Source organism: Pezoporus wallicus, unplaced genomic scaffold, assembly GCF_028554395.1.
Source record: "Pezoporus wallicus isolate ANWC-B61680 ecotype Strahan unplaced genomic scaffold, APGP_CSIRO_Pwel_v1 contig_13766, whole genome shotgun sequence".
NCBI classification, from domain to species: Eukaryota; Metazoa; Chordata; class Aves; order Psittaciformes; family Psittacidae; genus Pezoporus; species Pezoporus wallicus.
The window spans coordinates 234,871-251,359 of record NW_026635291.1 but is presented as its reverse complement, the minus strand read 5'-3'; the positions used below and the strand labels follow the sequence as shown (position 1 = coordinate 251,359).

The window sequence follows — 16,489 nt, the reverse complement described above, 5'->3', positions numbered from 1 at the left end:
GGCTTTGATAGATCTGCTATCATAGGGATAAATACTATTTTTGTTGATGAAAATGGGTATCAAAACAGAACTGTACCAAGTTATACTAAAAATTGCAACATGCCAGGATTCTTTGCAGCCAGACCATCTGCCGTGCTGTGCTGGGAAGGGAAGGCAACATACCTGTATCTGTCCTGGGACACATTCAGATGTGATTTGGGCCTATTGAGGGAGGCATTTATAGAAATTAATCTCTTTTCTTCTGTCTCCCAGGTTTTTGCCTTAGTTATACCATTCCCAGAGATTCTCACACTGGGAGAAGGGAGGATTAAAGACAGAAATGGAAGAAAAGAACCAACATCTAGCTGGAATTTGAGTGTTTTAAATCAGATGGACCTGGGCCAGACTATGGAGCAACCCATTTGAGCTCCAAGGATTTTTTGTGTGTGTGATTTCCCAATCTAAAATGCATACTGGGCTTTTAGAACAAAGGGTTTTTTCCAAAACAGACCTCTACAAACAATACAGAGTGACAGTCAATATAAAACCGAGAAGTGATATAGCTAAATTGCTAAAAACAGCAATTGATAACCTGTCTTACAGAACTGATGCATATTTAAGTCATGAGTGATAACAGAGTAATGGGCAATACCACAACCTTCCATCACGCATTTTCCCACCCTTAATGTTTTAAGAAATCAAATCCAAAGCCACAAGACAGCCCCATCAGAACTCCAAATGGCAGGGATGGCCTGGGAACCACAGAATCAAATGGTGCCGCTCTCACATGCTCAGATATTTCAAATGAGAAGGTGTATAACAAAAAGCCAGAAGTGTTCTTGTTTGTATTATCATTGAGCTATTTGCATCACCATCACTGCAACGCCACTGATACAGCAACAAACTGACACTGCAGTGATGCAGAAAAGCAACCTGGCCAGACAGAATAGGAAACAAAAGCCACCATTCAATACAAGGCATGGCAATCATATTAGACTATTACACAGATACTACTACAATGGTGTCATCTAAGTACAAACAACAACAACAGAAAAAAAAAAAAACAAAACAAAAAAAAGGCCTTTCATTCCATATCTGAAGAACAAAAATCCTTATTTTTTTCTTTTTTAAATATATTGTTCTACTTGAGACAATAGAGTTTTGCTTTGTCCCCGCAGCTCTGACAAGAGCTTTCTGAGTAGAGGGATGCACACACAGGAGCAACGCAGGAGGCATAGGGACTGGGCAATACTTGAGAGTTGAAAAAGTTACCAAAATGAAAGAAAGAAAAGAAAGGGGGGAAAAAAAATAAAAAAAATAAAAAAAAAAAAAAAATCACAGTTTTGATAGTTCTGTGGGGAAAAAAAAACCCTCAGCAAATTTGCAACAAAACTGTTAAGTAATTAAGGCAAGACACTTCACACATGAACTTAAACTGCTAATTAAATCCCCCCTGCTTAATTGACTAGATTTGCATATCATTCACTGAGGAATGGGAATGGCTTGGGCATTACACAAGCACTTCCTTGTGCAAAAGGCAGCTCTGTAAAACCAACCAAGGGCAATGAGAAAACGCAATGGCAGATTCTGAATGAAATAGAAAATTTCAGCTGAGATTTTCAACATTCTTTTGTTAAGAACATTAGAACATAAGTGATTCCAACAGCAACGTTCAGAATTACAGCAAATGTTTTATAGCCATGCTAACTATTCCCCTACTTGTAACCTGTGATCATTACTGCCTGCTCATACGCACAGCTGTTACTCCCAAAAATGGGTTTACATCCAAGAGAATCCATTTCAGCTTAAAAAAAACAAAAAAAAACAAAAAACCCAAATAACTTCATTTCAATCACTGTAGGAGAAAAAATGTCAATGTCTGCATGCCTCTGCCACTAAATTTAGTGTGAATTTTAAGAAAGGTTTGAGAAAACTTTCAGATCTGTGGCAGGAAAAAAACCCTTTGACTCCAAGATTAAATCAAGTCAAGGAAAACATGCAATTATCTGCCAGCTACATGGTTCATAAATGACCTGAAGCGTGCAGGACGAAACTAGTCTGACAGAAGCACTGCTCCAAGGATGTCAGATGACGATTTTCTTTCTTTAAGTGGATAAATACTAAGAGTCAAGAACACAATTTCCCAACATAAAATGGACTCATTGTTTCAGGCTTGTTACCAGACACAGGCAGATACTGCAGCAGAAGTTAATATCTGCTCACTTTTGGGAGGTAACCACTGCAGAAATGATGCTGCCATACTTCCCTTTTTAAAGGATGGGATTCTTTAGCATTTGGAAATGTTGTACAAAAAAAGAGCTCAGCATACAAACCAGAAACCTGCCAGGCCTGCAGCAGAGCACTTCCTTCTGTCTCTGAATGTTGTACTTGTGCAACAGAGATATTTCTGTGACTGAAGTGTTAACATTATTACATTATCAACCTCTATCATTTCTGATCTTCTAAATTAGAAAAATAAAAGCAATACAAAAGACATTTAGCTTCTTTATCTTGATGCAAAAGGATTTTATAATTCAGCCACCAAACATCAGAATGCTTCTGATGCCTAGAGTTGCACCATTAGTAAGACAGGATTAGGTGAGATTGCCATCAAGTTTACTACTTGCATATCCTGACAAAAAGGGCAGTTCTGCGAGCTGCTCCTTTTCATAGCCTCCTTTTTCAAGTGAGGCTTCTTATACCAATAACCCAAGAACAAACTTTTTAATCTAATGGCAGCCCCATTTATTCCAGGAATTGAAGCAATCATGTTTTAGAATACATACAAGCTTAGGAACAACGACAGGACTGACCACAGGGTCAGCCTCGCACTGCTCGTGCCAATAATGTAGATGATGCTGATACCACACTGTCATCAACTCCAACAGACACTGCAGCCCTAAGCCAGACTAATGCTCTGCAGTGGTGCCTGCTTGGACATGTGAGACTGAGTAATAAAAAGGCAAGAGCTAGGGAGTTGCATCTGCATTATATATTAAATGGAATTTAACACTAAGCATTATTTTATCTTTAACAGGACAAATGCAAGCAAGGGTCTGGGGTTTTGTTTGGTTTTTTTTACCATAATCTTATTTTAATTGATCTCCTACTGACCCAACCCAGATGGGGATGAGGACTGGAGACTACAGGCAAAGTGTAGCTGCCCTCCTCACTTTGAGTGTTATGGAAACTTTCCCATCCAATTCCTGATGTCGATCACTGATACAAGAAAAAAAAGCAGCATTTTCTCAACCAGATTGCTCTTCTGTTGCACAGGTTTTACTGCTCTCAGCTGAAGCTGTTAAGGTCAGAAGAGCTACTTTTTTCTTTTGCTAGATCACTTACTAGACCAAGCAGGAGAAACTTAACGGCAATCAAAACGCACACAGCTAATACTGATGTAACTGAAGATTCAGGACCATTTTTACACTCAAAATCTCAGGAAGTGGAGAGCAGCCCTAACAGCGTATCTCACTGAGATTCTGACTGTTGTGTAAGCTGGTATCACATCACTGATATTACATTCCATTCAGATATTGATAAGGAGATTACTTCTTTTGCCTCAGCTTGTATCTTAAGAAAAAATAAAAATCCCATCCTTTATCTCATTTTCCAAAGGTTCTGCAAGTCTCTGAGACCTTAATATTCTCCTTAACAAAGCCAGCAGCTGCTCCACCAGCCTGTGACATGGATGGTTTTCTTAAAAGGTTTTCATGTGGTTTTTTCTCCCAGTTCAGTGTGCTTTGCATATGAAACAGGACATTTCCCCACCCTCCACCCCCATTCCCTCCTAATCCAGAAGGGACCTCACTTCCTCCCTCTCACACAAGCAGCTCATTCAGCAAAAGGGAAATCCCAAGATGCACTCGGGCAAGGAGCCTGGAAAAAAAATACAAACCAACAAACCAGAAAACAAAACCACCATCACCCCCAGAAACAACGAGCTACCAATGTGTCCACAACAGCAGGAAGAGGAGCCACAGAGCTACTCATGATGAACTTACTTCTCCAAACTACAACTCGGAACACAGCTCTGCCATGCCAGCCATTTAAGAAGCTTTTCCAGGGTAGCAATTCATTTTTCGCCTTACAGCAATCTAACCCACAGAACTGCAGCTCTCCTCTGCCAAAACAGAAGTTACACAAAGCCAGCTTGGAGCCTCTTTTTCATCATTACTGAGGTAGATTTAGTGGGGTGAATTTGGAGCAACTCAATTTTTCCTTTGCAATTAGAATTTAAAGCCAAATTTGTTTCTGGTTTTTAAATTAAAATTTAAAAAAAATCAAGCAACCTTTTCCTAGTTAAGAGATTTATTAGAAACAGGATCCAGGGGTCTCCATATTCCTCTTCCCTGAGATCTAATGCTCACTTCGTGACATTCAAACCATCTCCAGCAATTTATTCAGATGTCGCAGGGGATTACGGTTTTGACTGAGGCAGTGAAGGAGTTCAAAAGGGGGTGGGTTAATTAAGAAAAGAAACTACACAAAAACTACAGCAACTTTAATGTAAGGATAAGAGAGGATCCAGCTGCTCTTTAAGGAGAACGTGAATGAACGTCCCTCTTAGAAACAAACATATCAAGTTTTGTGTGAATCTACTGAAATCAAATCAAGTGATAAGGGCAAACTGCACCAAGAAATTAGTCCAGCTAGTGAGGGCAAATCTGAAAAACTGTTACAAACCTGAATTATCAATTTTTATGTAAATTTGTAAGAGTAGAATTTAAATGTTGAAACAGACTTCTGAAAAGCTAATGCCACTGAAACCCTGCACATGACTCACATTTTCACTTGTAAAATCTCAGCAGAACTTGACCCCCAAATCATAACCAGTAAGGAGAAAGTGACTGCATTCAGAAGCTATGACAAGTAATTTCCACTCTTAAGATGCACTTGATAAAGTTGGGCCAAGCCCATTGACTTCACTGGAGTCAAACCACAGAGCAAAACATTGCCTCAACTACCCCGTCAATTCAAGAGAGGCAGTAGGTCCAATTCCTTCTTAGGAATTGGTCTCAATTGACTCATTTTGGATTTTGAAGAGTGGACTGTCTTCTGGCTGATAAAATTAGAAGCTGCCATCAGAAAAAAACCCGAGTCAGTTGTGCACCACAGCATGGAAACTATAGGTAGGACAATCCATAGGCTGCTACTACTAAACTGGTTGAAACCACAGCTCATACTCCAGCTCCTTCCTGCTCTTGCAGGGTAGTAAGCATGTGTCACGTAAATGGGAAAAAGATATGTAACATTTTTCATCCTGAACAGTGAACTGCTAAACTCAAAATAAAGCAAAGTGTGACAACCAGTACAAATGCAAATGTCCCAAATGCCAAGACTAACATCTCTAAAACCTAATTCCATGCTTTCTTTTCTTAGCTGCAGGCCCTTCCCAGCCACTCCTTTTCTCCACCTAAACAAAAGAGGAAAGGGATGACTCAAAGCAACTTGAATTTCAAGCTAAAGCCACAAAGCGCTGAGTGCCTGATCTCTAATTCAAGGTGTGCAGACAGATCCATTCCTGCCTCAGCACAGCTAGGTTAGTTGTCACCAAAACTTCAGAGAGACCAGATTTATTGAAGAGACACATGGATAAGTTAAACAATGCTGTAAATGATGCAGGTAATATGGGAAACACAAGCCAATAGGAGTTACAGCACTGCCAACTCTCTCTACTCCTTTTTCCCCCTGTATCACTACTTTTTCTTTTTCCCTTTGTATTTAGAGCTTTAATAATTAAAAATTACAGAATAATTAAAATACAGTAATTTAATAATATTATGCCATCTGTCCTCTAGAATCAACTGGGCTGAGAGAAGCATCAATTAAGCAATTATAAGAAAACATTTTCACATAAATGTTTCTAGAAAATTCAGGCTTTAGAAAGGGAACTCCTGGGTTGCTCTGCTGTGAAGACCAAGGCCTCTGAACAAATTGTGCAAATCCACTGAACAGTGTAACAGAGTACTTCACAACACTTCCCACTTCTACTCTGTCTACTGCTGAATGTGGCCCAAAGATGAGATATGGCTTTACCCATTTTGCAAAAATTACTGTTGTGGCAAAAAAATAAACAAGCAAAAAGCCACACAAAACTAATTCTTTGGATTGTAACAAGCTTCCAATACCTAAAGGGGCTGACAAGAAAGTTGGAGATTAGCTTTGGACAAGGGCCTGTAGGGACAGGCCAAGGGGAATGGCTTTAACCTGCCCGAGGGGAGACTGAGCTGAGCTCTTAGGCAGAAGCTCTTCCCTGTGAGGGTGCTGAGGCACTGGCACAGGGTGCCCAGAGAAGCTGTGGCTGCCCCATCCCTGGCAGTGTTCAAGGCCAGGTTGGACACAGGGGCTTGGAGCAACCTGCTCTAGTGGAAGGTGTCCCTGCCTTGGACATGAAGAATCTGAGCCTCTAAAACAGGTAATATAGGGAGCAGAAGGGGGTAGGGGCCTTCATAAAAATGCAGGATATGACTGAAATTATATGGAATGGGTTTCCTTCCAATCCTAACAGATGCTGTCCAATTAAGGATGCAAATAAATCACCTTCTGCATTGAGAGTCAGAAAGCACATACATAAGAGCTTTGTAAATACATTTCAGTTTAAACTTGCATAATTCTCCCAGTGGAGAAATCCGCTTCAACTTATGCAATCCTTAGAAAGAGACATTATTACACACAATTCTGTGCCACTAAGAAACAATCAAGACGCATCTCTAGAAAAGATGTGCACCCACACACAATTAATTACAGGGGTGTGAAGGGAGCAGAGGGGAGAAGCTGCAACAGGGATGCAAAGACCAGTCTGCTGTTGCCACAGAGACGGATGTGTTACCGAGCTCAGGGGCTGCTGCTCCCCTTTCACCAGCCAGAGCTGCCTGTTTAGACTTAACCCAGACTTCCGAACACTTGATATCCTGTCTGCTATTTCAATGCCCTTACTCAACGTTTCAGACAGACGTTACACAAACTGGCTGGTGAAAAGGGTTGAGAAACCAAGAAGCAATCCAAGTCAATGACCTTATTCTCTAAAACGATACCATTGACTGCGCAGAGAACGAAGAACAAAGCACAGGGTACATGTCTTCTGAATTTATCACTGAAATCTGTCATAGGAAAACACAAGCACTACGCTGGATCTTATTTTGTTAACCTTGCTGCTGTCTTTTATTCCGTAAAGCCTAAGCAATTCTTGTGCTTCCAGTGCAACTGATTTCCACACCGAAACACAAACAGCTTCAATTTAAAACAATACCTAAAAAAACACACCACAGAAAAACAAGTCACATTTTCTATAAAGCACATGCAAAGGTAACTGTACATAAATCAATAAACAACAAAGCCAGAAACCAAGTTATTGATTAGCTCCTTTGCTGTTTACCTCCGGCATACAGAATGATGCTGCAATTTTTACATATCCACAGAGTCTCTATCCTCGTGTCCATTTCCCGTGACTTTTTAAATAAGACTGGTAAACCAAGGAAAGACTACTTCACATGAGTAAGGGAGGCAGGACCTGTTCAAGAGATCATATGACCATGCAGCTTATCAGGTTGTATTAATACACACCCAGTCCTTAGAAAAGCCCAATTTTATGTGATAGCAACCAAACCATCAATGAAGTCAATGACAAGAGCTCCACACATGGGAATTCCCACTGGCTTCCAGGACAGCCCTGTCCACAAACACTGACAGGATCAGAGCCTGAATTTGAATCAGTGTTTTGTTACCTCATCCAACCAAAGTCAAGGCAAAATAATTAGCTGGGTGCTGAGGAGCCCACCACCATCAGCCAGCAGGCTTTCACCCCTAGAATCCAATTGCAAGTAGCAACCAGCAGACAAAACCCTTTTAGTCTGAACCCTGGCAGCTGCAGAAACCACCACCCCATCCAGTAAGATCTATCCAGATCAGAGGACCATCAAATAAAACAAAAGCTCATCAATGAGCTAAATTAAAATACTGCAGAAGCAGAACTGTGGGTTCTGCCCTCAACCCTAGAACAGGCCCACAAGCTCAGTGAAGCTCCTTTGTCCCAACACTGACATGTTCTGGGCCAGAATCTGCCCCTCTGTTCTGTGACTGCCAGTCAACACACAGGAAGAAGTCTAAAACATACACAAGTCTTCTGTGGTTTGTGGGTGAACTGGTTCCAATTACTACACTGGCTGACTGCTGGAGTGAGAGCTGAAGGACCAGCCCCAGAGCCCTAACCTTCAGATTAACCTCGTGCATTCCAGAAGACATGGGAATGGGTGACTTCAGTAATAAACTGAATTTGAATCTTTGCACTGACAATGAAATACATAAGACATATGAGGCTATACAAGGAAAGGAAGGGACTTCCTTTGCACATCCTTCCAGAGCAAACTTGCTTCTTTGTAATTATTTTCCGGAAACATATATTGACTATGTTAGGGACTGAGAGAGTGAAACGGCCCCAAAAAGATGTGCAGATTTATTAATGTAGATTATCCAAATTCACAGAATCACAGATTCAAAAAACACATACAAATGAATTAGATATTATCTAATAAAGCATATCATCAACACACACACACATGCTATAACTGACAAATTTAAAACAAAACCACACTATATTACTACATTTTAAAGTAATGCTTCCTGTACACAAAGATCAATTTGAATTAAGTGCTCTATGGCCACTCAGCTAAAATAGTTTACGTTAGTAATGGATAGTATTCTATTGATAGATTCTCTACAGTTCAGCCTAAATTACTTTTGCCTAAGCTCTAATTTCTTTCCAAGAATCCCCCATTGGATTTAGCATAACTGTTCCAAGACGGTTCCCTCTAAATAAGAGGGATACTGTCAATTCCAAAGTCTGCCTATTAAAAAAATCACACAAAAGGTGAGAATTGAAGTATTTTCTGGGTCTAAGTACTGCACACATTGAGACGCAATTCTTTGTGTGATGGCAAAGCAGTTTGGCCAGCCAAGCCAGCACTGTGAGTTCCTCTCATCAGTTATCACCAGCCATAGACAGCCTGCCCACTCCTTACTGCAGTCAGTGCCATTCAAAGTCCTTTACCTTGCCAAAATAACTTTGCTGATAGACAAGAATAACATGAGTTTTCAGTAAGGATGGACAATTCACCTCTTTAGATACCCCCATCTTGCTTGGGCTCAACCACCTCAATATATCCCCTAAGTTCCCCTCGTTCCAGCAGCATGGAGAACCCAGGAAGGTGTAGGTAAGGTCCAAGTGGCTGCCAGGATTTTAATTGCTGTGTTGTCTAGACATGCTCCAAGCAGCCTCACACAGACATCTCCAGATGCTTTTACAACAAGGATCTAAACACGCCTCTCAGCAAGTGCAAACACACCTTTGCTGGTCAGTCAGCCCCAGCTCCAATAACTACACTCACATCCCGGCAGAGACCAGGTGTGGGGCTCCTCACACATCCAAAAATCAGCTCTGTTGACATACATCTGCAAAGCATGCTACTGTTTGGGCAGAACATACGCCCAAGCCCGAAACCACAGAAATGGAGAGGCAAGAGAGACAGCCCAGACAATGAAGGGAGAGGCAGATGTTCAAACATTTTAGGCAGCGATTTGCAAAAGAAGAGACTGCATGTGATTCCCTCCCTAATTCAGGAGAACTGAATTCAGGAGCTTAGGAACTATTCTGGGCCAACAGAGAGCCACAGTTGACTCAACATCATTAGATCATCATTTGCAGCATATTCTTTGTCTAACACACATGCATGTACCTGCTGCTTTGTTCTTGATCTACAACATCTGTAGAACTGTTTGCAAGCTTGGGGAAAAAAGTGCTGATGTCTGCTTGAACACAAACATTTCCTCAGGTTCACAGGGCTTTGTTTAAGCGTGGTGTCTGTTTTGAAGTTCAGCTTGTAAGCTGTAAAAGGATTCTGAACTAAGTTACTGCCTCAAGACTTCAACGTTTTTTGTTTAGGGACATCAAAATTTTTACTGAAGGGTCTCTAATATAATTCTTGAGGTAAGAAGACAAATGACTTCATTGCTCCATGATAAAACAACTGAACTCTCCGGTCTCCAGCAAAATTTTCCATGAGTATTTATCAAGTTAGTTCTTACCAAAAAGAATAAATACATTGTGGATAAAATCAGGAGTCTCTCTGCAACACCTACTGTTGGATATACTGTTAACAAATAAATATATATATAAAAGATATACTGTATAACAAATAAAGAAGGTTACTACTGGCAGGAGGCAGGACCTTAGGATACAGAAATATATGCCTTCCAGCTCTACTACTGCAGGATTTCAGATGGTCATAAAGCACAGTCGCTGTGCAGCCCCTGAACGCCCACAGCCACCCCACACCTCAGCACTGCACTACTCTACTCGCAGCAATTTCTGTCCTTTGATTTGGCTGCACACTTGACCTGGCTAAACCCTACTCCAGCTGAGAGAGCTGCGTGTTGTGGCAGCGCCAGGTTGGTAGGCATTGTGAAATCAGGTGGGAGGCCTCCTGTGCTCATTTGTGTGTCAGTACCCAGAATGCCGCTTCTAGCTTCCAGCTACTTCATAGAAGCGCTGCTGGGACTGGAACCGTGGGAACGCTGCAGCGCTGGCGTGTGTGGGTGTGTTCACACGTGTGCAAGAAGAGCTCCTTCATTCTCTGATCACATCCAGCCTTACTGCAAGTACAGCTGTCTGGCACACAGGTAGGAACAGGAAAGCACTGACAAATGTCACTCGGTTCAATAAGTAAAAAAAAAAAAGACAAAAAGGGCTCAAAAGAGACAGCTGAACCCACCCTCCTTCACTGCAAACAGCAACCCACAAAGCCTTCAGGCCTGCTTTTTGAACTCATTCAATCCTAGAGGAGGCATGCTGATGTTCAGAAGGCACAGCGCTGTCTCACACAGCCGTGGAAAGACTGCATGAGACACACACCAAGGCTGTTATCTACACCAAGCAAGTGGTGCTCAACATGCACCAGCTGCTGAGCTCAAGAACAAGGCTTTGGCACTGAGGATGGATTTCTAGGACCCTGTTTTGCAACCCTGTGAGGTTATTCATGTTTGACATTTCTAGAAACTTCCCAGAATGTAATGGTTGTTCTTCACACCAGTAATGGATGAAATGAGACGGGCAGGGAAACAGAACATTCACTCAAGTAAAAGCCATGCTGATGTACAGAGACTCTGAAAAGACCAGAGAGAAGGTAAAGCAGAGAAAAACCCTGCATGAGCATAAAAGGTGGAAAATCCAGTGAAGGATACATAGGGAAATGGAGAAGTTATCACATGGCTCAAGGAAAGACACATAGCTTTGGGAAGTGGCAGGAAAGTGAAGGAGTTTATAGAAGGTAAATCATTAATCCATGGATGAACAGTGAGGATACAGAAATCTAAATTTTAGAAGACGGTTAAGGAAGCGCCTGAGGCCTCTGTGGTTCCTGCGTAGTGAGGGCTCAGCTGTCACAACTCTCTCCAATTTTTGGTTAAGACCCTTTGCCGACTTCACACAGATGTAGATGAAAGCTGCTTCTGCAAGTGGCAAGACCAAGCAACACGCATCTTGCTCACCCAACCAGGCTGACTGAGAGACAATGTATCTGCATCTATGCATACATCTCTGGCTACTGACAGATAGATGTGTACAACGGGTACTTGATGCATGTAGAGGGTATGTCACGAACGCAGTACCTGGTAAAGCTCTGCTGTGTAGCAATGCTTCAAAACCACACCAAGGGGAAAAAAAAATAAATAGGGAAAAGAAACTAAATAACGAAGGGAGAGGGAAAAAGGCAGGTTTGCCACTGCGCTGAGTCTGCACCGGGGGCTTGTGCCAACCCAGCTCCTCCATTTAAGTCAGACCCTTAAAAGGCAGAGCTGTGCTGGCAGAACTGTATACACCTCATTGCATATCCTCATGAAGACACAGAAAAAGATAAAAAAATTCACTGCTGCTCAAACAGCCATTAAACGGTCATATGAATCCCATGCTACCAACATACTGAGGGAGCCCAGGGAAAGCACATCACACAAAGCAGTGTATACACATACATAAATAAATAAATTCAGAATCTGATAAAAAGCCCACTCTTGAAAGTAGAGAGAGGACTGAGTATCTGTCACAGCAGATTACCAACACCTCTGTATAAAACAGAACAAAGCAACGCAGAGATCTACATCAAAAAGGACGACCACCACAAAGACACATATGCTTCACCCTTTCATCCACAGAGACAGACAGACACAGAGCCCAACAGACACACAAAACCCACAGGGACTAACAGGAATTAACACGAACACACAGTCATGGGACCATCCTTTCATTTCCTTACTAGGCATCTAAACTTTACTGCAACGCTACTTGCCCCTAGCCACAGTCTACCAATCTTAGAGCCTGATTAAATCTCTCCATAATTATCTGCACACACTCCTACAACACAAATGACCTTAGCATATGATATCCGCTAGCTGAGCCCAATGGAAAAAAAGACTTCAGAAAAAGGAAGGATAAGCAGACAAAACTCTGCCAGCACTGCCAGGGTCTCCTCAAGACTGCAACACATTAATAGGAGAGCCATGAAGACGACGCTAAAGCCTTGAAACTTGAGTCTAGTCCTGCTCTGGGTGTATGACAAAGCATTCTTTTTTCCCTACCCCATCATCTGAGCACATATTCGCCACTGCTCTTCCCCATAAAATTCCTTGCCACTTCCCAAATGAACCTATGCAGGAGACTGTAACATCTTATCATGACAGATTTCTGGCACCATATTCTGTGCAATAGATAGCATAATTTTTGGTGTCCAGTATTAAGGATCTTGAATTCCCTCTGCAAGAAGAGCTGTGCTGCGTGCAGATTTTGGAGGAGGGTGGCGGGGGGAAGAGCTCTTGCCATGTTCTGATCTAGGACCTATTAAAGGGTCACCAAAAAACTCAGGCAAAGCCAAGACTTCGTAGTTTTCTCTTGTTCTCCACCTGCAAGTTCATCTGGGATAAATCATCTAACTGAACAGAATGCTTTAAAGCCTTGGAAGAAGAGGAAAGTGCACCTCTACCAACATTGATATTAATTAAATTCTGTAAATGGCCAAGCCAGGAACACAGTACCTTTTCTTGAGCAAAAAATCTGGAGATTTCTTACTTTTGCTTCCCAAAGAAGCCTGCCCTAGAAAATCCATTTCCCAACATGCAAAATGCCTCTGCTTTCAGAGCAGATTTCTCCTTGCACAGGCATTCATATACATCCATCCCACCACTCCATCTTAGCACATGACTGACGGAGAATAGACAAGCCATTAAAAACACATCCACCTCCAACCACGGAGATAATGTGGCTCATTACAGCCTAGCTTTGTCACAGCAGTTCTGACACTCCAGCGGGAGGAAGAGGAGGGGTGAGGGCGAGGACTGAAACGGGGGCTGAGCACAAGACCAGGAGAGAAACTGGAACTTGAAGAGGGAGCCTCTGCTCCTTCCCCACAATATGGGTTAGCCAGGCGTCTCAGGCTAGGAGGAATTACTGCATTGCCTGGGCAGGGTATCTTACAAACGCTGTGTTTGGACATTTTTGTTGTGTTTTTAACAAACAAAACCTCTATTTGAGTCCCATTTATTAAGTCTATTTCAGGCAGTGTATTTGCCCCTTTAGGCAGGTGTTTAATAAGTTAATTAAGAATTTTATTGAACATTCTCAGTGGGCTTTAAACGTTACTTCTGTTTTGAGGCTTGTGTTATTGCCATCCGCTCCAGACACATAAAACCAAAGAAAAGTTCAGAGATCTCTAACAGACCAGCCAAAATCCAGCCAATGAACTCGCAGTGTAAAGCTCAGTAGGTGAGAGTTTGCTTTTAACCGTATTCTGGGCGTTGGGGAAGCCAATTGCTCACCCCACAGGCTCTGCACCCTCACCAGCACCCTGGAGTCTGTGAGTGAGGCCTCAAGGTTCTGTGGTCCCACCACTGCCCATGGATAAGTCCCACTGCCAGCTCGAAGGCAGCCTCCCTCCCCGAGACACCAAGGATGCTGGGAGCTAAAGGCAGCTCGGACTGAAAGAAAAACAAGACACCTAAAAGAATACTGTGCTTTAGCTGTCTGGCTCAGCACACGAGGCACGGCATACCTTAAGCTCCTGCTGCAGCTGCCCCGAGACAGATTCTTTTGCTGAATGTATACATAATCCAATATACAAAAGCCTGTCTGGTAGGGAGACTCCACAGGGATACTATGAAAGCAGGGACTTGGCCATTCACGTTCCACACAGCACCAGTAACCTGTGCTACTGTCTGGATTTTTTTGTTAGGAGCCAACACTGTTATTTCAATGCAAGCATTTAGACACTCTATCCTCCACCTCCACCCTTGGCAGCATGCAGCTGATCATATAAAAAACATATGTATTTGCTTCTGGAGCGATCAGAAACCGACTTGTTTTTTTCTGGCCTCCTTCTTGTCTTGACTCCTAACTGAAGCTCTCAAGACCTGAAATCACATACGTCCTACCAACGTCTGGGGCAGGGCGATGGATTTCAAAGATCAGGTTCCATCTATAGTAAGCCATGCAAACATTTAAACAAACTCTAACTACCAAGTTCAGAATACAAGCCGAGGAAAAAAGGTGCCACCTCAAACGCTGCTCGTCTCCATTAACACACACGTGGTGAGAATTAAGAACACGATTAGATTGCTAAATGACTCAAAGGAAAAGCAGCTGCTAACAAATTGGGTATTTCGACGGCTCGACGGCTGTTAGCAACATTGGAGAAAATTTCTTTTCTCTTTCTCCCCCCACCCCCTTTAAAATCAAAGGCATCACTTACCCTGGGGGCTTTCCTCTTGTATTTGTTGTTATAGTCAAATTTTTCTTTCATTTCATCTAAGAGCTGGCCCAGTCTAGCTTTCTCCTCTTTCCCAGTGTAATCCTGGCTGAGGAGGATATAGGATCTCCAGTTTGCAGAGTCAAAGCCCCAGTGGCAAGTCCTGTTTTCCAGAGATTTGTGAGAGTGGACCACGAATTTGTGAGGTGGATACATAAGCCTGCAGTCCAAGCACTGGATGCAGGCTGCGCTGGGGTTACTGTAAAGCTCTGGCACCAAGAGTCCCTTACACTTCCCAAAGCACTCATGATACACCTTGAAGCTCTTCTCCGTAAGCTCCAGCTCAATTGTGCTAGAGAATTCCTTCTTGCAGTGGGGAGGATAGGTGCCACCATAAAGCAAGGCGTTACAAAGCCTCTCAGCATCAGTTTTAGTGATGAGCCCGCAGGAAGGAGCAGAGAAGGGCAGGATGCCCATGACTTTGAGGATTTCCAGCTGGTCAGCAGTACATCTGGAGCAGTAAATATGTAGCTCATCACACACCGAATTAATCTGCTGCAGGGAGAAGTCCCTGAGCACAGAGTTCAGGATCTGGGGCAAGCAAAGCCGCTTTTCTCCACCCACCACGAAGCAGGAGATTGTTTCCCCTTCCAGGATGGTCTCGCACCTCTCCGTAGATCTGTCCGAGGGCATGAAGAAGGGACCAGGCATCACAGGAGGAGGCTGGATAGGGGGCAGATGCAGTACAGGTTCCGCTGGGTCTTTGCCATTGTCCTTCTTGTACATCTCCTGTGCCCATCGTGCTGAGAAAGCAGCAGGGCCACCCAGGGAGCTCATAGAGCTCAGATGAAACTGTTCCAAGGTCTTCTGCAGTCCTGGATGAGGCTGGAAGCTGCTTCTACTTACAGTCTCCATTTTTTTAGTTTCTATTCCCAAAACAAACAACAAAAATCCCCAGTTATCTTCCACCCTGGTACAAATCCACTTAAGGGATTTTTTTTTAAGAAAAAAAAAAAATCGAGCAAAATAAAACAACCCACCCTTGTTCTTTTCTCCTTCCCACTCAGGTTTAACAATCCACTAACGAATAGGAAATATATCCTTTTGTATGCGTGTCTCTCTCTTCGTTTTTTCCTTCCTCTTACTTCGTTGCAACCTCAAACCCTCCAAGTCTCCAGCTGCCCCGATGGAGCACAGTCACGGCAAAAAGAGGTCTTCATCCGAGCACTCAGCCCCTCAGCCAGCCCCCCAGGCAAAGCAATCCCGCCTCCCACACCTCCACACACACACACACACACACACACACACACACACACTCACTCACTCTCTCTCTCTCACACACACACACACACACACACACACACACACACTCCCTCACCACCCACAGCAACACAAAAAGTCTGTGCCACGCTCCGAGCTCCACGGGCTCAAATATGTTCTGGCGGCTGCTGCTGCTCTGCAGTGATCGCCCTTCTGTCCATATCCACCGGCAGGAAGGCGAGGGGGGAGGTGAGGAAAAGCACAGGGAGGCGGAAAGCTTCTGTGGAAGGGAGCGACGCAGGAGGAAAGGAAAAGGCCCAAATCTCCGGCACTTTCAAGGCGGCGCGGGGGCTTCGGACGAGCGATAAGCAGGCTCCTTCCCCCGCGAGGCCCGTCAGCTCGGTCCGGGAGGGTTCCTCGTCTCTCCGTTCGCCCTTTCTTCCCTTATCTCTCCCGGTTTTCTC

General features: G+C 43.3%; 1 protein-coding gene across 1 annotated transcript in view; it reads right to left on the bottom strand.

The window, feature by feature from the left end:
• SKI (SKI proto-oncogene) overlaps positions 1-16,086 on the bottom strand; it is a 97,094-nt gene extending 81,008 nt beyond the window's left edge. The window contains exon 1 of the mRNA XM_057417643.1: positions 14,769-16,086. Within this exon, the coding sequence (XP_057273626.1) occupies positions 14,769-15,680 (912 nt within the window). The 5' untranslated portion in view covers positions 15,681-16,086. The remainder of the gene's footprint in view (positions 1-14,768) is intronic.
• Positions 16,087-16,489: the final 403 nt, after the last annotated feature.